This window comes from Tyto alba, unplaced genomic scaffold (genome assembly GCF_018691265.1).
Source record: "Tyto alba isolate M040663 unplaced genomic scaffold, T.alba_DEE_v4.0 Super-Scaffold_6, whole genome shotgun sequence".
NCBI lineage: Eukaryota > Metazoa > Chordata > Aves > Strigiformes > Tytonidae > Tyto > Tyto alba.
In genome coordinates, this window is record NW_024881327.1 from 52847220 (window position 1) to 52870299 (window position 23080).

Consider the following 23080-nt stretch of genomic DNA (forward strand, 5'->3'; position numbering starts at 1 on the left):
CTTTTTGCTGCTGGTCTGGAGGAGACGCCGACACATGAGCACAGTAGATGGAAAGAGCAAAGACATGCAAGACCGGGAGGGTTTCGTGGGTTTATTTGCCATACCAGGTCATTGCCTTCAAATCATTACACAAAAATCGTATCTTTTGGTCAGAATAACATTTCTAGACCTCACGACTGCAGAGGGACAAATGCGGAAATATAACCAGAGTGCCCCTTGGTAGCTCGGTAGTCAAAGGTGGACAAACTAAATCCCACCTAAGAAAATCTGCTGGCTGAAATTGCTGACACACGGAGCAGGAATCTGCTCTGGCAGGGAAATGGATGCGCAGAAGGTGGAAAGGGGGGTCCTGGCCTGCAGTCTTGGGGGTCCAAGGTGTGTAGACACAGTGTGGTGGCCCATACAGATTGAGAGAGCTGCTGGAAAATGAAAATACCCCCCCAGCTGACGTTGCTGGCATCCACATTTATCCAGAAAAATGCCCTTCAGGACCATTTTCCTGCCTGGTTAGCATTGCTTGGCTTTCAACCCAATCTGGGTAATTTGCTTGTGCTGACCACTGACCTCCGGGACAAGTTACAAATAGCTTATTCAAAAAAAAAAAAAAAAATCTATTGAGGGTCCTGGAGGATGGGAACGCTTCAGACATGGCTAATCCAAGTGTGTTGGCAAGGGAATTGCATAGTGCCCACCCTTGAGAAGCCTCTGTGAGGGAGCAAACAAGCAAGCGACGAGCCAGACGGATGATAAGTAGCTCAGCAGCCCTGAACCTCCCCAGCAAACCTCAGCCTGAAAGTGTTCAGAGACCAAGTGCGGCGTGAAGCTCTGCCCTCCTGTCCTATTTGACAAGGAACTTGAAGGAAATCGTGGCGGTTTTACAAATGTAGCATCTGTGGGGTCTTAAAAAGCCCACAGTTTTCACCTGTTTTAATGTAAGGTTCTTTATGACGTTATACCAAACTCTTGGACCTGCTTAGAAACTTCTTCCATGGGTCCTTACACCTCAGGTAGAAGATTTTGTAGGTCCCCAGGTGACAGAGCAGGAACTTCTACCGGTGACTGGTGGGCCACCATGGGTACATTCAGTCGTGCAGAAGAAACCCCTAAAATAGCCCGCTCACACCTTTCTCAGTCACTGTTTTCATCCGCAAGGTCAGGGGTCCACAGTGAACAACTCTTAGAGGAGATTGAGGTGCTCTGAATAGTGGTTACAGGTTTTAATCCAACCTCAGAGGAGCTGAGATACGTGGTGCTCGCTCAGCTCGTGTATCTGTCTTCACTGTCAGACTGGAGAAACATAACCTAACTCTATTATTATTATTATTATTATTATTATTATTATTATTATTATTATTATTATTATTATTATTATAACCTAACTCTATTATTATCATTATTGTTGTTGTTGTTGATGTTGTTAATAATATTATTAATATTGTTGTTGTTATTATTATTTTTAAGCAGAAATTGTAGAGCTCTTCCCTGTTAAATGATGGTGCTGGATGTTTTCCAGTGTTGATAATCACACCTTTCTTTCCCTATTGCAGATGAGACTCCAATTATAGCTGTGATGGTGGCCCTGTCTTCCCTTCTAGTCATAGTATTTATTATTATTGTGCTGTACATGTTAAGGTAAGAAATGCTTTAATGCTGACTTCCCTTATTTGACATAAATTAATTACTGAATGAACAGGAATAAGCCTTTTGTGCTGTTTCCGAAGCTAAAGGCTGACACGGCTGGTGTTTTAAAAAGAAACCTGTAGAGATAATTAAAATTATGTTTGGGGTTGTCTAGTAAATGATGCTTATTCTTTTCTCTATAAAGCGGATCCTTGTGTGGGGTAGTGCCTGTTCTGCTACTGAAAATGTCATATTTAGTAGGGTAGATTAAACTAAAGTCCTATCAGTGCAGTTAAAAATCAGGTAAGATTTCTTTGCAAGGCGAAGGGCGTTAGGATGAGCGATCCGGGGAAGCTGGACACAGTGCTCAAGCTGGAAAGTCCTTTGCATGTATAACCAGGGGTGTTATTCCTGGATTCCCATCTCGATACCGAACGTGATCCAGCGTCCAGAGCCAAGCTCAGCCAGGGGTACCAAACACGCGCATTGTGCCTGGGCATCTTCTGCTGCAAGGTGGCACACGACCAGATCTTGTTAGGTGATGCTGTAGCTGGAACTGTAACAGAACAAAGCCTTTTTAGGCCCACTTTTAACAAATCCAAGCATCTGGGCTGCTCAAATGTAGCATTCCCAGCTCCTGAGTGCGTATCTACTCAGCTAGAAAAGGGCGTTTATTCGCTTGCAGTAAACTTTTTCATTTACTCGACATTCTGGTGATTAAATAATTAAAAAAAAAAAAAAAAGAAAGAAAAAAAGAAAAAAACCCATCTCCTCAGCAGTGGAAAAATTCCCTCTGTCTCCTGGCTCCGAGCCTGCCCTCGAGGCAGCGAACCTGATGAGACTTTTGCCTTGAGAGCTCAGCAGCGGCAGAGTTTGAGTCCTCCCCACCTGGCTTCCTGCCCCTAAAAAAAAAGAGTTTCTGTTCGTTGCCGCCTGCCCGGTGATTCAGCAAAACCCTCAACTTCAGGCAGACGGAGCACAAGCATCTGCTTCCAGTTAAAAGCACGTGGCGAAGGGCTGCGCTGCAGAAGGACGGATCAGCCTGGGGTTTGTGTGCTTTGCTGAATCAGCCGGTGGAGCAGGAGCTCCTCGGGGTGTCCCCCGTAAAAATCAGCCTTAAAACCTCTCCTCCTGGCTTTCACCTTGCAGCCTTTCCAGATGTGCTCAGTTAAAAGTTGCCCGTAGGCAGGGTTTTAGAGGTCCCGTAGCCTCTTGGACCCACCAGCTGGTTCACCAAGCCCTAAGAAAGTGCGGAACGCCCTTCGTGACTACGTCTCTCATGCAGAAGGTAACCCGGGCTTCTTGGGGGGTATCCACTGATGTTCTCCGCTCCCTTGTCTTCGGTAGGTTCAAGAAATACAAGCAAGCAGGGAGTCACTCCAACTCCTTTCGATTGTCCAACGGCCGGACGGATGACGCAGGTGAGGCCCACGTCGGTGCGACCCGGGGAGCAGAAATGCACCTCGCAGAAGGAACGAGCGGTGTTCAGGTGGTCAGGGCAAGCATTCTTCAGAGTAACAACAGCGTGGTTCGGGAAGTTTTTCCCTCTCCCCTCTCATTTCGAAGCGGCCAAAGTGAACTGGGGAAATAACCAGCAGTTTTCCTAAAAAAAAAATTGCAAAACTTACAAAAATATCATAAAAAACCCTAAAAGTGGCCAAAGCAGGGTTGGTTTGTAGCAGCCAGGGCAGCTCTCTGGGCAGCGCAGAGCTTCCCTGGTTCATCTGCTGACCGTACAGCGCCTTTCCCCTCACAGCACAGCAGTGAGACACGTGCAACTTGAGGGGCATATTGCCAACGTCATACCCGGTGGCACCTTTTCCTGGCTGGCTCAAACAGCAGTGGGAAAACGCGCGCCAAATACTGGTTTTGGGGGAAGTGATTTGCTGGAAATGGGTAAAAAGGAAAATGAAGATTGTGTTCTTGTTTGAGTATGGTCTTCAAAGGGCTTATGAAGGCGGTCCTGGGAATGGATTTATATTGTTCCTGGTGGGAATATACAGCAGAATAAATATAAATAAATATACAATAGAAATACAGTATAATATAAATAAATATGCAGCAGAATAAATATAAATACACCAGAATAATATAAATATGTACAACAGAAGACAGGCCTCTGTAAAAGGCCAGGAAAGCCCGTAGATACGGCACTGTCACAGCCTGAGCCCGGTGCAATGACCGTGCTTGGGGACTTTGTTCTCATTGTTCTCCCACCTCATATTTTTGCAGGAAAGTATCTTTTCATTTACATTTTCATTTGCTTCTTGTTCTGACCTTTCTGTTTTCCATGATTTTGACAAGCTTTTATAGAATGAAAATTTATTTTCCAACTTTCATTCCAGCCACAAATTGCTTGCCTTCAAGGGGTTAATATTAAAATGGGTGATCACTTTCAATACTGAACTGCTCACAGTTCCTCTTCAGTTTTCACAGTATCTCTTTGACTCAAATAATAACCTTTTCTGAAAAAGCACATCTTTAGGAAATAATTAAATATCCTTCTACCCTTTTAAATTAGGATGGCGGCTGATTAAAGCTCAGATCTTCACTCTAACTGAAGACAGCAAACTAACATTTCTAAGAGAAAGCAGGGAATACATTATTTTCCCTTTATAAAAAAAACTTTTTGAACCTCTTAAAGATGCATAAATGCAATTTTAAAGTCTTGTGCAAGCCTGCTGTAATGTCTAAACTTGCCTCTCCCTGAGCTTTCTGGCTTTGAGCCAGAACTGCCCATTGAGGGTCTGAAGTTGGGCATCTCCATCCGTATGGAGGCACCAAAGTAAGAGCTGAAGAGGAGCCACCACCTCGTAAACTCAGTTCAGATCCTTTTTCTGAGCTCCTTCAGCATAAACCAAACGCCTTCAGAGCAAGTGCTGACTGAAAATCAGCACCTTTTTTTTTTTTTTTTACGTTAACAGCTAAGACCTTCCCTACCCATTTTACATTGCTGTAAATGAAGGTGTGAACTTCATCAACCATCAGTTGTGTTGGTATAACCCTCACGTGGCCTTTCTTGGCTTCACTAAGGAGCCACAAGCAACAGCTACCTTTGTTGTGTTCACCTGGGAGTTATGTCACAGAGATGGTGCCAGACTTTCCATGTGAGCAAGGGTGAAGTCTGAATCCAAAGCAAGGTGGTCTCCATCCCCCAATATTGATGATTTAGTCCTTATTGCCTTATCCTGCCTCTACAATAGCGTAATGTTTGATCCCAGGGTGTTGAAAGAGTTTCACATTATCACAGAATCATAGAATCATTTAGGGTGGAAAAGACCTTTAAGATCATCAAGTCCAACCGTTAACCTCCCACTGCCAAGGCCACCACTAAACCATGTCCCTCAGCAAGACATCTGCACGTCTTTTAAATATCTCCAGGGGTGGTGACTCCACCACTCCCCTGGGCAGCCTGTTCCAGTGCTTGGCATCCCTTTTGGTGAAGAAATTTTTCCCAATATCCAACCTAAACCTCCCCTGGCACAACCTGAGGCTGTTTTCTCTCATCCTATTGCTTGTTACTCAGGAAAAGAGACCGACCCCCTTCGCTCCAACCTCCTTCCAGGGAGCTGTCGAGAGCCACCAGGGCTCCCCTCAGCCTCCTTTTCTCCAGGCTGAACCCCCCAGTTCCCTCAGCTGCTCCTCACAGCACTCGTGCTCCAGACCCTTCCCCAGCTCCGTTTCTGTTCTCTGGACACGCTCCAGCACCTCAAGGTCTTTCCTGGAGTGAGGGGCCCAAACCTGAACCCAGTATTCGAGGTGCAGCCCCACCAGTGCCCAGTACAGGGGGGCGATCCCTGCGCTGGTCCTGCTGGCCACGCTATTGCTGACACAAGCCAGGGTGCTGTTGGCTTTCTTGGCCACCTGGGCACACTGCTGGCTCGTATGCAGCCGGCTGTCCACCAACACCCCCGGGTCCTTTTCTGCCGGGCAGCTTTCCAGCCCCTCTTGCCCAAACCCAAGCGCTGTGCGGGGTTTTTAGGCTTGGCCCTACTTGTCCTATCCAGGACAGCGTAACGCTCGAAAAATACGGTACTGAAAGTTTCATGTTATCACAACATCCCCGAATTATTGTGCACCGTCTGTAGGAAGAGCAAAAGACCTGGAAGGGTTCGAGGCCGGGTTGGATGGGGCTTGGAGCAACCTCCTCTAGTGGAAGGTGTCCCTGCCCGGGGCAGGGGAGTTGGACTGGGTGATCTTTAAGGTCCCTTCCCGCCCAAACCACCATGATTCTGTGAAAATACGCGACCCTCCAAGCGGGCAGCCCGGGGTGGGCGAGGTCCCTGCGCCCACCCGGGGCAGGGATGAGTGCTGGGCACGGGGGGCACCTCTGATGCACGGGTGTCATTGCAGAGCCTCAGAGCATGCCGCTGCTCGCCCGCTCCCCCAGCACCAACCGCAAATACCCGCCTCTGCCCGTGGATAAGCTGGAAGAGGAGATCAACCGCCGGATGGCAGATGACAACAAGCTCTTTCGGGAGGAGTTCAACGTGAGTTGCCCTTCGCTTCTTGCCCTTAAATCCCTCGGGCCGCTCTCGGCATTGGGCTTACAACACGCGGCGGGGGAAAACGTGGTGTTACTTCGTGGAGCAGGGAGAGAATGGCTGGTAAACCAGAGAGGAGCTGCAGCGTGCGGTGGTGCCTAGCTGGGGGACGGCACATCAGCCCGGGGGGTGGTCGAGTTGATACCAGTGCAGGATGCTGTGCTTCAGAAGAGCTTATCTGGGAGCTTCACAGAAGGGGTTGATGGTCTGCCCAGTCCTCGGGGGTTTTCTCAAAGGGCTGCAAGGTTGGAGAACCGATTCTGTCCCTGAATCTGTTGTGAGGGTGGGCAAGCTGCTACCTCTCGCATTCACCGCAGAAAGCAGAGGGTTTCTAGCAAGCAGCACTACGGGGTTACGTTTCTCTGCGTTCAGGAGATGTCCCGGATGTCTTGGGGTCTTCCAGAGCTCCCCTGCTTGCTGGTTTCCTTCCAAGCTCTGCCTCCCTCCTCCCAGTCCTCATGGCTTAAATCCACAGACAGCCAAAATAAAAGCTTTGACAGAGAAACAGAAATTACTTCATCTATTTCAATGAGCTGTTAATCCTGAAACAGAATGATGACAGTTTATGGGACAACAGTTGGCCTTCAGCAGTGAGTAATAATTCAGGTATTGTGCTTATCCCACAATGCCAGAACCTCTCTTCTGAGATGTCTACAACCTCTTCTTGACATTGCTGAACTCTTCAGCTTATTGTGACGATAAACCTGTTTCACCCTGGCAATAAAAAAATAGGCAGAACAGTACTGAGGTAGGAGGCAAAGTTAAATAACAAACTGGAGTATCGCGGTGTGTAACGTAGGAGCTGCTGAACTATCTGGATTCTCCATCAGCCTGATTAACGGAAGAAAATCCACCGTTGATCTGGTTGTCTGCACTGCAAAGGTGTCATCTGCAAATCCATAAAGCCTTAAGTCCAAGGCGCGATATGGCAATATGACAACGATGAGAAGATTAAAAAAAAAAAAAAAAAAAAAAAAAAAGCCACTCGACTTTCTCCAGCTGTTGCACAACTTGATACCCTTCCTGGCTGCGCTTCGATGAAACTAAATAGGTGCAATGAATGCCCGGGGAGGGGGATTTTTGGGGTTATAAATACTCAATTGCCTTGAAGACTTCCGTTGCGAAGGACGTCTGGCCTGTCAGCTGGAGGAGGGGATGGCGAATCCCTCCAGTATGTTCTCATCCTCTTCGCTGTTCAAAAAAGGGTGTGGAATAACGGTGCTGGGGAAGCACCTCCTCTGCTCGAGCGTGAAACCTGGCCACCGCGACTGGGACGGCATCGCCGGTGACCCCAGCACCCGCCAGCCCAAAGGTCCCCGGTGCTGCTGGAGGGAGAATAACTCCCTGCACGGGTGCTCCTTCCCATCGCTGGGTGTGCTTGGGCGATGGGGGCTTTAATCGGGTCACTGTTAACACCACTGCTAGCAGGGGAAACCTCAGCAGGAGCCTTGGTGGACAGAAATGAGCTCCTGGATCTCTGGGCTGGTGGGTTTGGTGTCGGAGGCTTTGCTGCCACCTCGTGTTCGTGAGTCCCCAGGTTCCAGATACCATTTTTCGGAAGGGATTTGCTCTCTCAGGTCCAGCCCGGGGCCATTTAAATGCTCCCCTTGAGCTGGGTGGGGACGAGACAAGGAGCTGGGGTGGGGGTGAGGGGTGGGGGTGGTGGGGACACGTCCAAAGGGGCAGGATGCTCAGATGCAGCGTGCGCCAACGCGCCAGTTGTGTTGTGGTTACTTCCGTGCCGTGAGAACATCATGGAAACCCCTTTTTTTTTCTGCCACTGCAGGCTCTCCCAGCGTGTCCCATACAGGCCACGTGCGAAGCTGCTTCCAAGGAGGAGAACAAGGAGAAGAACAGATACGTCAACATTTTGCCCTGTAGGTATCAGAGCTGGCTGGGGGGGCTGCTGCTGCTAGGGATCCCTGTTCCTGGTTTTGGGATGGGTGAGGACATGGTTGAGGTCATTTCACAACCCAGATGGGTGGCTGCATCTGCTTTGGCTTTAGATACCTAGAAGGAGGAGCTCCCTGGAGCTGCCAGCAGCCAGGATGCCACGGAAAATAAAATGGATAGGAAATGCCAAAACTCTGGCCAGGTGGCGTGGGGCAGTGGGCTGGCTCAGGGGCTTCCTCGAGTATGTGTGCTCTACAGAAGAAAAACTTCCTTGGGCAAGGTCTATCACCTCTCCAGGCTTAAGCAAGAAGAATATGGGGGTATGAAGGTGTTTGTGTGTGCAGGGGGGCCAGCTACAGCAGATGCCAGCTACGTGGAGGGGTTTGTTTTTAATGCAGAGTTTTAACTTCCCTCCAGATGATCATTCCAGGGTTCATCTGACGCCTGTTGAGGGGGTCCCTGACTCCGACTACATCAACGCCTCCTTCATTAATGTGAGTTTTGTGATTTGAAAGGGAAACCCCCACCAGCTGCCGGGAGTGTGAGGCTTTTATGGGGTGTGACTTGTGCACAGGAGAGGATGGTTAGGAGAATACTTCCTACCTTAACATCTCCCCAGCTCCTCCAGAGCAATAAATTACGCTGGTTTTTGATCTTGTAACCTTTGTGTGGCCGTGGTAGAGCTCACTGTGCTCCGCTCCTTGTTGTGACCCCAGACAAAAGTGGTTGGAATAAGAGGCTGAGAGCTGGGACTCTGAAATCCTGGCTGTGTCTCTGCCCTGCTCAGCTGTTTCGCTGTAGTCACATCTCTTCCCACCTCTCTTTTCCCAACTTACACTCCTTCGGGTGCTGCAAAGCCAAGCCAGCTGGTTTAGAAGGGCTTTGGGAACCATTCCTGCAGGAATTGGGGATTTCTGACTAACAGCTGATGAATGGTGTGGCCGGTTATTCATCAGTACTTCCCAGTTTGCAGGGCTGGATGTGGGAAGGGGACGAAAAAGAAATCAAGCAACCCAGCTAAAATAGAAGCAACACTGCCCTCCACTGCTCCTAGAAGGAAGTGGGTCCTGTATGATTATCACCATATAGCTCAAATGATTCAGTAGTATGAAGAAATAGATTTTGAGAGAGATGGAGCCACGTGAAGAAAAGCAGGACCCAAAAGAGCATTTTACTTTCTCCACCAATAAATAAATCAGTTCCCATGAGTTCAACCACCCAATCTCCTGAAGATTAATCCTGATTTTCACATGATGCTCCGGGTGCAGGGCCTGGTCGCAGCAGAAGAGCTGTCAGGTACCACTTCATGAGTGTTCTGTGCCAACAAGTGGGTTCATTCCCACGTAACGTGAGCATAGGGAGTGTTGCTCCGGGGCAGGGACCCTTTGTGCAGGGATTTTCAGTTATTTCTGCCCCTCTATCACTGCTGTTTCTCCCCTCGGAGGCTGCGTCCCCTTCTCTGCACAGGGAGGAGAGAGCAACAGAGCAGGTGATGGCTCTGTTTATTAATGATGGAGATGCATTTCATGATTGTTGTGTTAGACAAATACTCATCTTTCATTTGTCTTCCTTTTTTCCCTTTTCTCTCTCTATAGGGGTACCAAGAGAAAAACAAGTTCATCGCTGCACAAGGTAAACACTGGGTTATTCCTGTAGCTCTGTCTGGTGGCATTTGGGCTGGAGTCCTTCTGCTCTGCGAAGCTGTGCTGGTCTAACCACAGCTCAGTGCCTTGTGGGGTTCCCCTGGTCAAAAGGAGGCTCAGCTGGTGCACAGTTTGTTCCCAGAATGATTTTACCAGTCAAAGTCCAGTGCTGGATGCATCGGGGGGAGGAATAGAAGCCCTACCTGTGCAATACTGATTGCTGGAGGGTGGCAAAGCCATTCTTCCCTGAACCACGTCCTTCCACCCTGGCCCACAGCTGCAGGTGGTCGTGATCTCTGGAAACACTGCCAGTGAGCTGCTTAATTAAATTCCCCAAATCGGTTATTGCGGAGAGCACCATGCTTGCATTTCTGCTCCTTTTTGAACCTCAGCAGACAAGAGCATGGGGTTGTGCCCTTGGAGAGAAATTTCTCTGTGGTCTTCAGAGGGGAGGCAGAACTGTCAGTTATTGAGAGCAGCAAGCTCAGCTGCCCACGCACCATCCATAGTCCTCCAGCTCTCTTGTTTTCCTTGTATCAGTCCAAACACATCCCTAAAACTAAGATGCTCACTCGCGGGGAGGTTCATGTCAGCAAAAGGGGGTTATCTGACCACGGGAGGTGGCTTGCATCCCCTCTCATGACTTGCAAGTGGGTGAGGACGTCGCCTGCCAGTTTGCCTGGCTCTTGCTGGAGAAGGAAGGCTGGATCAGGTCCAGGAGCGGTATCGGGCTGGGGTAAAGCTTTGGCTCTGCTGTTCTCTTGGCTCGCCCTCAGCCTCAGCCTTGGCAAAGGAGGTCTAGGTTGAGTCAGCTCCTTGTCTGGCAGGCAGCAGGTAACTATTCTTGTGCTATATTGAAATGGGATCCCGTGGTTAAAACACAAAGCTTGGGGACAGGACTTCTGCGAGCTACTTGCGACAGCCACAGTTTCCCCGAGTGACCTCGGGCGAGTCATTTCCATGCTCCATTTGTCCACTTGCCCCTTTGTGGGCTAAAAACGGAATTCCTCATCATAAAACATATCCAAAAAGGCCCAACTCTTGTTTGATAGGATTGTTCCTTGAGTTTGCCGGCACTCCCGGACTCCAAAACACCTCCTGTGCTGACATCTGTTGGCAAAAAATGTGCTGCCATCATCCACGATGTGTGACTTCCCACTTTGGGTTTTGGTCTCAGAGCTTGAGGGGTTGATCCCAAAGACCACTTTTCTTTTTACCTTCCCCTTAGGACCAAAGGAAGAAACCGTGAACGATTTTTGGAGGATGATTTGGGAGCAAAACACCGCGACAATTGTCATGGTGACCAACCTGAAAGAGAGGAAGGAGGTAGGTGCCAGAAGGCTTCATGAGCTGGTATCTAACCCAGCTTCATCCGAACCCGGCTCCTCTCATAACCATGGACATGTCTGGGAGCCAGTCCCAGGCTTGTGAGGGACCAGAGCTCACCTGCGCCCGTTTTCTCTCCCCACAGTGTAAGTGTGCTCAGTACTGGCCGGATCAGGGCTGCTGGACCTACGGGAACATCCGAGTGTCCGTGGAGGATGTGACCGTCCTGGTGGATTACACCGTGAGGAAGTTCTGCATCCAGCAGGTACCGGGGCTCATGGCACCCATGGCACCCATCCCACCCCATCCCATCCCACCCCACCCTGTCCCATCCCATCCCACCCCATCCCACCCCGTCCCATCCCACCCCACCCTGTCCCATCCCATCCCGCCCCATCCCACCCCATCCCATCCCACCCCACCCTGTCCCATCCCATCCCACCCCATCCCACCCCATCCCATCCCACCCCACCCTGTCCCATCCCATCCCACCTCACCCTGTCCCATCCCATCCCACCTCACCCTGTCCCATCCCATCCCACCCCATCCCATCCCGCCCCATCCCACCCCACCCTGTCCCATCCCATCCCACCTCACCCTGTCCCATCCCATCCCACCCCATCCCATCCCACCCCATCCCACCCCACCCTGTCCCATCCCATCCCACCCCATCCCATCCCGCCCCATCCCACCCCGTCCCATCCCACCTCACCCTGTCCCATCCCATCCCACCTCACCCTGTCCCATCCCATCCCACCCCACCCTGTCCCATCCCATCCCACCCCATCCCATCCCGCCCCATCCCACCCCATCCCATCCCACCTCACCCTGTCCCATCCCATCCCACCCCACCCTGTCTCATCCCACCCCATCCCACCCCATCCCATCCCACCCCACCCTGTCCCATCCCATCCCTCCCCTCTCCACACTGGTCATCCAACCAGTGCTGGAGAGCTCCTCGACTCCTCCGAGGTGCTGTGAGAGCAGAGGTGGGATGAAGTGACCCCAGCACCCATTTTTAACCAGACCTATTAAGAATTTACTCACATTAAACACCTGGGAGCCTGTTCCCAGCGGGTACCAGCGTGGCTGAGAGCAGGGAAGCTGATGGATCCCACGGCTGAAATTCAGTCCTGTAATACTTCAGCATTTGCTGTTACCCATATTGGTTTGTGCTCTCACCCACAGATACTTAATGCCTGCAAATAATCAGATTTATCCCATGAGCTGAGACAAACACCAGCACCATATGCGTTGGTTTCGATTGCTTTCCCATCTGTCACTAGAAAATTCTTGTCCTCCAAGGAGGCTCTGGGTGCTTTAGCCGCTCTGTTTGTTTTCCTGCTGCTCTCGGAAGCAGGCAAGGAAGAGCTGGCGATTGAAAACCTGTCTGGACCCTGAGTGGGGGTCTCCTGAGCTTCATCCTTCACTCCCAACGGCCTGGATGTGGGTGGTTTCCTCCCCTGCCTTTAGCTGTGGACGCTGTGGGCCGAGGTGTGGGAAAGGATGGAGCGGCAGCTGCTGTTTGAGCTCACTGGAAATAAAATACATCAGCTCCTGCCAGGCCAGAGCTACAGCCAAGGCCGGGCTGGCATCTCTTACCCCTGGGATGCAGAATGGGATGCTGGGCGATGAAAATGCCATGATTTTAGAGACTAATTTGGCCCGGGAGCCTGGGTCCGTGACCTTTCAGCTTGTGGATGCTAGTGCTTCGTAAGCCTCTTCTTAAGCCATCCAGCTGCCTTTTCTTAAGCCATCCAGTCCTGGGGCTGCTGCTCCCTCTCTGCCCTTGCTTTTGGGGAAAGAAGGGAAATCTGAGTATTCATCATTCATCTGAATACACGTTTCCCCTTCAGGTCGGCGACGTCACGAACAAGAAGCCTCAGCGCCTGGTGACTCAGTTCCACTTCACCAGCTGGCCCGACTTCGGGGTCCCCTTCACCCCCATCGGGATGCTGAAGTTCTTGAAGAAGGTGAAGACGTGTAACCCCCAATACGCAGGGGCAATAGTAGTGCACTGCAGGTATGTCCTGGTCACGGCCACCCTCTGCCTCTCCGGGGTCACTTGGAAAGCATCTCTTACTTAATAGTAAAAGGATTTATTTTTTTTTTTGTTAGGCCTTTTTTTGTTATTTTTATTTGACTTTCCTGTGTTAAGTGTGAATGTACCACATGGAAACGTTAGAAAAAATCGCCTCTGAACTGAAGAAACTTCTTGGAATCGGTGATGTGATGGTGTTGCAGCTCGTGTTGAGCAGTCGTTTGGGTTAGCTGGAGGCTGAGTAAGCCAAGCCTAACCATTGCTGAGCCTTGGTGGCATCTCCCTTGGCTCTGCGCTGTCCCGGGCACGAGAGGGCAATATCCCTTGGTGTGAGAAGGCAGTACTCAGCTGACAGCGTGCCTGGGAGCGGGGACCACGATGTTGGACCTCACGTGGAGTGGTTTCAGGCACAACAGCAAGCCTGGGAGAACCACGGAGGCTGCCCATGTTTCAATAAGGGAAAGCCCCGTGGTTAAAGGCAGAGGTGATGATCACATCTGCAACCTCCCAAATCCAGCTTTCCAGCTTTCTTCTCAGGAGGCAGCTGACAAAAAAAGCTTTGTCTTTCCATAACGTCTGCTGGCCTCATCTTTCTTCTTCTCCTTAATGGTTGAGTTCCCAGCGCAGCAACAAGGCTTCCCCTTGTGTTCACCTTCACGTGATGGAGGGTGGCTGGAAGGAGCAGCAGGCAACTGGTAGGAACAGGCAGCCCGGGAGGCTCTGGAAGCTGTAGCTGGCTCAGGTTTTGCTTTGGCTCACCTTTCTTGGTGCCTCCGTGCACTCCGGTCGCGGCGCTTTTGATGCAGAGAGATTCTGTGAGCACCTCTCTGCAAAACCCAGGCGGCACTGAGCAACCAGGCTGAGGACCTCTCTCATCTTCAGAACAGATTTTGCTATTTACTCACTGCTGGGAAGCGTCTGTGTCCTGGGTTGAGTGAGTGGTGGAGTTTTTTGGTGGCAGGGGAGGGGGCTATCGGGGTGGCCCCCTGTGAGAAGCTTCTCGAAGCTCCCCCAGCTCCACGTCAGCTCCACTTCTGTTTGGGAAATTGAGCCAATCGGCTGCGCCTCTGCGATAACGTATTTAAGAAGGGACGTGGTGACGGGCAGTGGGACTGGTGAGGAGGAGTTGCTGCAGCTGCATGAACACCAAGGTCAGTGGAGGAACAGAGGAAGAAAGGAGGGGGGAGGTGTGCCGGAGCAGAGACCCCCCTGTATCCTGTGGTGAGACGGCAGGGCGGCCCCCCCCTGCCACCCATGAAGATCTACGGTGGAGCAGACACTGATTTATGGCCTGTGGCTTCTGCTTGACATAATCAAGGTGCTGTGCCCGAAGAAGGCCAGGGTCTCATGGGAAAAGGCAGCCCCGCTGCTGTAATTCAGCGCTGGGAGGATTGCAGCATGCGGGGGAGTCCCACGCCGGAGCAGCTCGGGAAGGGCTGCAGCCGTGGGAGGGAATCCAGTCGGAGGAAGTTAGTGACCCATGACGGAGCAGTGTGGGGAACGCTGCAGCCCATGGGAGGAATTCAAGTTGGAGAAAGTTTGTGGAGGACTGTCTCCTGTGAGAGGGGGACCACGATGGAGCAGGAGGAACAAGTTCCGGACACTCCCCTCACTGAACATGAAGGAAGTGGCAGCACTGACTGCACCCCCCCATTCCCTGCCCCTGCGCCGCTGGGGGAGGAGGTAGAGATATCGGGAGCAGAGCTGAGCCCGGGAAGAAGGGAGGGGTGGGGGGAAGGTGTTCTCAAGATGTGGCAATGCTTCTCACTGTCCTACTCTGTTAGGTGTTGTTAGTGTCTGTAATAAATGTATGTTCTTTTTTTTCTTCCCCTAACGAGTCTGCCTTTTGCTCGTGACCATAAAGGGGAATTTTCTCCCCATCCCAGTCCTATCTCGAACCCCAAGCCTGGCTCTCTGTCCCTTCTCATTGCCGGAGGGGAAGGGAGAGAGAGCTGCTGCATTGTGGTTGGCTGCCCACCAGGCTTAATCCACAACAGTCTGCCTCACTCCTGGCTGCTCTACAAGGGACCCCAATGCCAACGCTGCTGCACTGACGCTTGTCCCCTCTGCTCTTTCAGCGCCGGGGTAGGACGCACGGGCACTTTTATCGTCATCGATGCCATGCTGGACATGATGCACGCCGAGAGGAAGGTGGACGTTTACGGCTTCGTGAGCCGGATCCGGGCTCAGCGCTGCCAGATGGTACAGACAGATGTAAGTGTGTTGCTGCTGTTTATTTTGGGTTTTGCTCGCTGGAGTTCCATTTCCTTCATGCAGCCAGGCCCCGGCCTGCAGCGAAGCCTCCGTGAGGCTTGAGCATCGTCCCTCATTTTGGAAGGGTGTTGCAGCAGGCGAGCCTTTCGCTGGGTCCTGCTCTTTTTTTAATGCCCTTCATAGAATCACAGAATCAGTCAGGTTGGAAAGGACCCTTGAGATCATCGAGTCCAACCGTTAACCCAGCACTGCCAAGGCCACCACTAAACCATGTCCCTCAGCACCACGTCTACACGTTTTTTAAATACCTCCAGGGGTGGTGACTCCACCACTTCCCCGGGCAGCCTGTTCCAGTGCTTGACAACCCTTCTGGTGAAGAAATTTTTCCTAATGTCCAACCTAAACTTTCCTCTGGCACAACTTGAGGCCGTTTCCTCTTGTCCCATCGCTCATTACTTGAGAGAAGAGACCAACCCCCACCTCGCTCACCCTCCTTTCAGGGAGTAGTAGAGAGCAACAAGGTCTCCCCTCAGCCTCCTTTTCTCCATCCTTGGCGAAAGTTTTGTGTCACGTCAGCTTTGTGTGGTGTAGCAAATAAGGTCCCAGTCCCCAGTACAGCACCAGAAAGGTTGTTCCCCACTTTTCCGGGGTCTCAGAGGGGTGCCACAGGCCCAGCGAGCGTGGGTGGGCCGTGGGGTGGTGGGGTTTGCAGCCAGCCTGTGCGTGGGGCACCGGGATGCGCTTGCTGAGCGTGGAGCGGAGACTGATGGCTTCTCCCTGCACCCCTTGCAGATGCAGTATGTGTTTATATACCAAGCACTTCTGGAGCACTATCTCTACGGTGACACAGAGCTGGAGGTGACCTCGTTAGAGATCCACCTTCAGAAGATCTACAACAAAGTGCCAGGGACCAGCAGCAATGGGCTGGAAGAGGAGTTCAAGGTGAGCGTGGTTCTTCTCCTGGTGGGGTCTGGTGCTGGGCTGTGGGGACCACCACGCGCTTGCCTGGTGCTGGGTGGCTCTGAAAGCTGTCCCTGCTTTCATTCCTTCCTCTGCAGAAGCTCACTTCAATCAAAATTCAGAACGACAAGATGCGAACGGGCAACTTGCCGGCAAACATGAAGAAGAACAGGGTGCTTCAAATAATTCCATGTAAGATTTGTTTGTCTGGGGAAAGCACAGCCGGGGGGGGGGAGTGGGGACCATTTGGGTGGTTGCAGGGACAAGATTTGGGCTGGAGAAATGGGCCAGCAGGAACCTCAGGGAGTTCAACAAGGAGAAGTTCAAAGCCCTGCTCCTGGGGAGGAACAAGCCCAGGCACCAGTATGTGCTGGGGGCCACCCAGCTGGAAAGCAGCTCGTCAGGAAAGACCCTGGAGGTCCTGGTAGACACCAAGTTGAGCTTGATCCAGCAGCGTGCCCTTGAGGCAAAGGTGGTGTCCTGGGCTGTGTTAGACAAAGCATTGCCAGCAGGGCCAGGGAGGGGATCCTGCTGCTCGGCTCAGCGCTGGTGAGGCCACACCTGGAGTGCTGTGTCCAGTGCTGGGCTCCCCAGGACGAGAGGGACACGGACAGACTGGAGAGAGCCCAGCAAAGGGACTGGAGCATCTCTGCTCTGAGGAGAGGCTGAGAGAGCTGGGACTGTTCAGCCCGGGGAAGAGGAGGCTCAGGGGGGGTCTCATCAATGTCGATAAATACCTGAAGGGAGGGTGCAGAGGGGACGGAGCCAGGCTCCTTCCAGTGGTGCCCAGTGACAGGACGAGGGGCAACGGGCACAGAGTGAGAGGCAGGAGGGTCCCTCTGAACACCAGGGAACGCTTTTGGACCGTGAGGGTGAGCGAGCACTGCCAGAGGTTGCCCGGGGAGGTTGTGGGGTCTCCATCCTTGGAGGTATTTAAAATCTATCTGGACACAGCCGTGGGCAACCAGCTCTGTGTGGCCCTGCCTGGGCAGGGGCTTGGGCCAGATGACCCCCCGAGGTCCCTGCCAACCTCATCCAGTCTGTGACTCCACTCCTGTGGGCACAAATGTTTCTGTCTCAACATCTCTGGAGCACTCATAGAGCCACGGACTGGCTGAGGTTGGAAGGGGCCCCTGGAGGTCACCTGTCCAAGCCCCTGCCCGGGCAGAGGTAGCATGAAGGGATGGGGCAGAGTCAAGGGCAGGTGATTTTTCATGGCCAAGTATAACACGGTCCCCAGGACTTTCTTGTTTTCATTCTGCTCTGTCCTTGCCATGACTTTCTTCTCAGCAGGTTTATGCCGCCAAGGCTTTCTGCCTTGAGGGAGAAGGGAGTCCCTGTGTTGAGCAGGTCCTGCTCCTGGAGTCCTCATCATCCCCTTCTCCTTCCCCAGGCCAGGGCATGGCGGAAGGCAGAACTGAGTCTCCTTGTCCCATTTGGGTGCTGTGACTCCCCTTCCCACATCTCTGTCCTCTCACCTAGGGCTTGGTGACTTCCCAGCTAAAGGCCATGCATGGGTATCAAGGAGTCACGCTTTGAAGGTGTTCCCCAAAACCCAGATCGTTTTGCTTCTGTTTCAGATGAGTTCAACCGAGTAATCATTCCAGTGAAGAGAGGTGAAGAGAACACAGACTACGTAAACGCTTCCTTCATTGACGTGAGTCTTCTTTAATCTCCTTTCCCTCTTCTCACAGTGGAAACTCTTCACCTCACGCTGCTTCCTGTGGAAAGGATTTGTCCCAAGACACTTCTTCTCTGGGTTTTGTGCGACTCCTTCCACTTGACTTTGCTTTGTGTCATGGGATGGTGCTAGTTTCGTTCTCCAAGGAACCCCTCTCTGTGTGCAGTTCCCTTGTGAGCCACGGACGTTGGGAGAGGAGGGATTGGAGCTTGAGCAGAGCCTCCAAATCCTGGTCTCACGTCTGCAACTCCGGGTTCTGATGATGGCTCTGGAGAAGCGAATGCCCGTAGCCATGGAAATGATTGCTATGTGGCACTGCTGATTTGGTCAGAAAACATCCACTAGATTAGGTAATGGAGCAATATACGGATCCCAAAACCCTTGAGAAAAAACAGGTCAATCCCATTATACCTGTCTGGGTGACAGGGGGAGGCGAGGCAGAGAGGTTAAGTGCTTTCCTCGCTCCGAGGAGGAGGTAAGTGATTGCACATCCTTTTCTCATGAGTAATCCTGTTGACTTCAGGGGGACATCTCATAGGAGTATTTATCTTCATGCCGTGATGCCAGCGCTGGCTAAGTGACAGAGCCCTGCTCTTTTCTATCCCAATTTCTCTTTCCTAATGGCAGGTTTGGGGTTTTTTTTCCCCCCCAGAGGATGATTACTGCCATGGGTCGAACCAGTAAAACCAGCACATTCCCAGTCATAACATCCCAAATTAATTACTCCCTGAAATCTCCTTTGCTAGGTCCCCATGGGTTGCTCTGCCTGCATGAGCATCTGGCAGCCGCCTTGTTCAGCATCAAGATCAGAAAGCTTAAATGTCACATAGGCAATTTTTTGTTGAGAATTCAATTTCCTGCCTCTGCTGAACTTTGCTTAAATTATAAGCTCCAGATGACGAAGCATCTTTAGTCACAGTCTGCAGCGAGGGCACAGGGGAACGTCAGAGGGGGTTTGGAAACAGAAGCACTTTGTGGTTGTGGAAGAGCCAGAGTCAACCAGACTTACTGGTGGTTTTCATAGATCATAGCTCATAGAATGGTTTGCGTTGGAAGGGACCTTTGAAAGATCATCTAGTTCCATGTAGTTTTGCTTGCTTCTTCCAAAAACCCCCAGTAAAAATCATACCTGAAATACTTGGCGCTTAGGCAAGGCTCTTCTCCAGCACTCGGACTTTGCAACGTCTCTTAGGAGCGCTGGGAACCCAAATCTTTCTTCACCAAATGGATAAGGCCACTCACACGTGGGGGATGTGATGCTCCTCGAGCCGCATTTCTTTAAAAACAGAGGCCTTACCACGTTAAAGTGCTGGCTGATGGCACCTCAGCTGTCGAGCAGCGGTGTGGGGACGCCCGCCCGTGGGGACGTGGCCCGCCGCGAGCGCGGGTTCCTCTGCCCCCGCTGGGGTCACTCACACAGTCACAGCACTCCCAAAATTTAACGGAGCTTGGGAACCCGGCCGGGGCCAAGAGCGTTCCTCCCACTGCTCCCAGCATCCAGGTGCTTCCAGTTCAACCCTCTTTTCACATCGCAGGGTTATCGCCAGAAGGACTCCTATATCGCCAGCCAAGGACCGCTGCAGCACACAATAGAGGACTTCTGGAGGATGATCTGGGAGTGGAAATCCTGCTCCATAGTGATGCTAACGGAGCTGGAGGAGAGAGGCCAGGTAAACACCCAGGGATAACTGCATTTAAGCACCAGCAAAATAAATCATAAAAACATAACCCCTTAAAATCTCCTGATGGCCCCGGCACCGCCACACGAGTTGGGTGCTCTTCACCCCTTCTCTGGCAGAAAATATATTTCAGCCTCTAATTCTAATGCAAAAAATAAAAAAAAAAAAAACACAGTTGTTTGTAGACCCGAGGTGGGGGAAATGTTCAATAAACCAACTCTAGACCCTTAGTTCTCAAAGCACCTTTGGGTGCGGTGGGCAGCTCCTCTCCAAAGCAAGCCCGTGGGATCCCACAAGGTTTTGGGCAGCTCCCAGCCCCAGGAGAAGACTTCTTCGATTCAAGCCCATGGGAAAAATACGGGGCCTTCACCCTGTCTCGTGCTGTAATGCTTTCTCAGGAAAAGTGTGCCCAGTACTGGCCGTCTGACGGCTCCGTGTCCTATGGAGACATCACTGTGGAGCTGAAGAAAGAGGAGGAGTGTGAGAGCTATACGGTGCGGGACCTGCTGGTAACGAACACCCGGGTAAGAGTCCGGCCTGCTCCCTGCGAGGAGCTCTGGGCACTCCTGGGTTTGGTTGTCATTAACCCTCAGTGATGTTGATGGTGCTTTGGGATTCCTCTCCCAAGCGCTGGACCTTCCCTCCGGCATCTTCACCCCCATCATCTCCCCGTCATCCCAAAAGCAGCCCCCATCCCCTGCAGTCCCAGCGTGTTCCCTGTGCTTCCCCCCCCCACCACCACCACCACCCCCCCCGAGGGCTCCTGTCCTGCTGATCGCTTCCCATCCAGCCCCTCTGCCCTGCTGCCACCCCGGAGCCCTCACCCTCCTTCTGCCTTGTCCCCCCACCCAGCCTCCTTCCTACTCCCCGTTCCCCTGCTCCGTGCCACGGGAATACCTCCCCTCCACCAGCAGACAGCTTTCCTAAACGGATGGTTTCCCCGGAGCCGGTGGGTTTCTTCGTACCGGCCTTCCCAACCAGCTCACTGACGTCGAGCTGTGCTCTGCCACCAGGAAAACAAGAGCCGACAGATTCGGCAGTTTCACTTCCACGGCTGGCCAGAGGTTGGGATCCCCGGGGACGGGAAGGGAATGATCAACATCATCGCGGCGGTGCAGAAGCAGCAGCAGCAGTCTGGCAACCACCCGATCACTGTGCACTGCAGGTACCACCCGGGTGGAGCAGGGCTTGGCCACCCCTCCGGGGGGACCTGCTCTCCGAGGGGCTTGGGAGACGGTCAGAGCTCCCTGGGGAGACTCGGGCTGAGCGGGAGCAGGCTGGGTCAGACGTGGCGCTGGGTTTTCCCGCTTGGCTGAGCAGAGAGGCTTCAGTCGTGTAGAGCGTGTCCTCAGCTAAAAGGAGAGAGGCTGGGGCAGGACCGTGGGCTCCTCCAGTTCTCCGGTGGTTCCCTCGGTGGATTGTCCCCCGAGCAAAGCCAACGCGGTCAGGGCAGGCGGTTTTCTTTACCTTCTGGTTTCTCTTTGCCAGTGCTGGAGCAGGGAGAACGGGCACCTTCTGTGCGCTGAGCACTGTCCTGGAAAGGGTGAAGGCAGAAGGGATTCTCGACGTCTTTCAGACGGTGAAGAGTTTAAGACTACAGAGGCCGCATATGGTGCAGACACTGGTAAGCGCAGCTGAGCACACCCCACGCCCCTCCTGCCACCCCACACCTCAGCAAGAACGGGCTGGGGGACTCAGTGTTGAGCAAAAACTTCCTCGGGTGAAGTTTTTCTGTCTCCAGGAAAGAGTCAGGGGTGGAGGTGGGTCAGGAGGTCCTTCCCCTTCCTCGCGTTAGGACATCTGGAAGAGGGGAGCTTGGCTCCTGAAGGCATCGGGCCCCAAGGAGCCTCCTTGGAGGCATCCTCAGCCACGGCCCACGCATTTTTGGGCTCCAGGAGAATGGAAACCTGTCCTGGAGTGGCTGTGGCACGGGCTGGGGCACGCAGCCTGGCAGGGAGGGGAGGAGCAGGCAGGACTAGAGGAGGTCTTGCACAGAGGGTTTGCGAGGCTGCTCTGGGATTTTTAAAAAAAAAAAAAAAAAAAAAAAAAAATCTTTTGGAGGCGAAATAGGACCTCAAAGAGGAAGGGAAAAGCAGAGTTTCTTTTGCTGTTGGCACCTCAGCGAGGAGGGTGGGCGGCTCGATTTGGGGGGGACGCGAAGGAAGTGGGAGCTGCTCGCGGGTGGGAATCCAGTCCCCGCCCTCGGTGTGGGCTCAGGACACCCAGCCACGCCTGGTCCCGGCTTTGGCGCGGACCACGAAGCGTCGAGTTGCATCTCAGGTGGGAAGTTTCTTGGCCTAACCCCGTGCTTTCCCCGAATCCCGCAGGAACAGTACGAATTCTGCTACAAGGTGGTGCAGGAATATATCGACGCCTTCTCAGACTACGCCAACTTCAAGTGAAGAAAAAAAAAAAAAAAAAAAAAAAAAAAAAAATCCACACCCCGAAAACACATGACAGAAGAGTTGCCTTCTTTAATATTTTGTAATATTCTGTTTGTTAATATACCCCCCCAAAAAATATGTGTATATATCTTAACTGTTTTAGAGGTTGGTACCATAAGCTTCATATTAGCTGGAGATTTTATATGTAGCAAAGTGTTAGTGCAGATACTGTTGGCTCCTTTTTTTCCAATGTTTTATTGGGGAATTAAATAGCGTGATGTTTGGATTAATATTGTCATACCATCTCTCTTCTGGAGAGTTGATACAGGCTGTTATTTTGTTTGTAAATCTTTTTTTTTTTTTTTTTCTTGAGGGAGTAAAGCCTTTTTTTTTTTAAAAAAAAAAAAAAAAAAAAAGATATCCTGGGTCTCATCTGAAAGAAAAAAAACAAAAAAAAAAACAAACCCACCCACAGTCCCACAAGCATAAAGCTTTTCCAAACCTGCAGGGAAATGGTTTCACATTTTTCTGCTGGCCAGCTCTTTAAAAAAAAAAAGGAGAAAAAAAAAAAAAAAAAAAGCTTATTCTGTGTGTGTGTATATATATAAATATCCTAATTTTTGTATCAAAAGGAAAAAGTTTCCTCCTTCAGGGTCAGGCCACCACGCGCTGCTGCTTTGCAAACCATACTGACCGTAGCAGCGACCGTTGGGATTTCAACCCCAAAAACCCAATCTCCAGAAAACAAAAACCAACAAACAAACAACAAAAAACAACAAAAAACAAAAAAAAAACCAAAAAAAAAAAAACAAAAAAAAACACACAAAAGGATTTTTGCTCCCTGAAGGAAACGCCGGGGTGTTTGGTGCTGGATTTTAGACCTGGCGCAGGGATGGGGGTGAGGGTGGGATGTGAGCCGCGGGTGCTGCCGGGGCCCTGGGGGCTCTGCCTGGGGAAGAACGTGGCTCCACATGGCCCGAGCCCCGTGTCCTCGCCCGTCGTGTCTCCTCCCAGAGCCTGCCCTCTTCTCGGTCCGGAACAGCAGCTCGAGAGAAATTTTGGAGCCACCTCGACTTGACGACGTGCTGCGGGTTT

At 51.8% G+C, this 23080-nt stretch overlaps 1 protein-coding gene across 5 annotated transcripts in view; it reads left to right on the top strand.

The window, feature by feature from the left end:
- The window catches only part of PTPRA (protein tyrosine phosphatase receptor type A), a 132548-nt gene extending 110502 nt beyond the window's left edge, over positions 1-22046 (top strand). For all 5 annotated transcript variants that reach the window (XM_042808186.1, XM_042808188.1, XM_042808187.1 and 2 more), the window contains 18 exons: positions 1548-1632; positions 2968-3041; positions 5974-6110; positions 7951-8041; positions 8475-8551; positions 9653-9689; positions 10929-11026; positions 11172-11291; positions 12883-13049; positions 15146-15281; positions 16074-16223; positions 16340-16433; positions 17822-17898; positions 19458-19592; positions 20000-20125; positions 20615-20766; positions 21090-21225; positions 21929-22046. In XM_042808186.1, coding sequence (XP_042664120.1) covers positions 1548-1632; positions 2968-3041; positions 5974-6110; positions 7951-8041; positions 8475-8551; positions 9653-9689; positions 10929-11026; positions 11172-11291; positions 12883-13049; positions 15146-15281; positions 16074-16223; positions 16340-16433; positions 17822-17898; positions 19458-19592; positions 20000-20125; positions 20615-20766; positions 21090-21225; positions 21929-22003 — 1967 coding nt within the window. In that variant the 3' untranslated portion in view covers positions 22004-22046. The remainder of the gene's footprint in view (positions 1-1547; positions 1633-2967; positions 3042-5973; positions 6111-7950; positions 8042-8474; positions 8552-9652; positions 9690-10928; positions 11027-11171; positions 11292-12882; positions 13050-15145; positions 15282-16073; positions 16224-16339; positions 16434-17821; positions 17899-19457; positions 19593-19999; positions 20126-20614; positions 20767-21089; positions 21226-21928) is intronic.
- The last annotated feature ends 1034 nt before the right edge of the window (positions 22047-23080 follow it).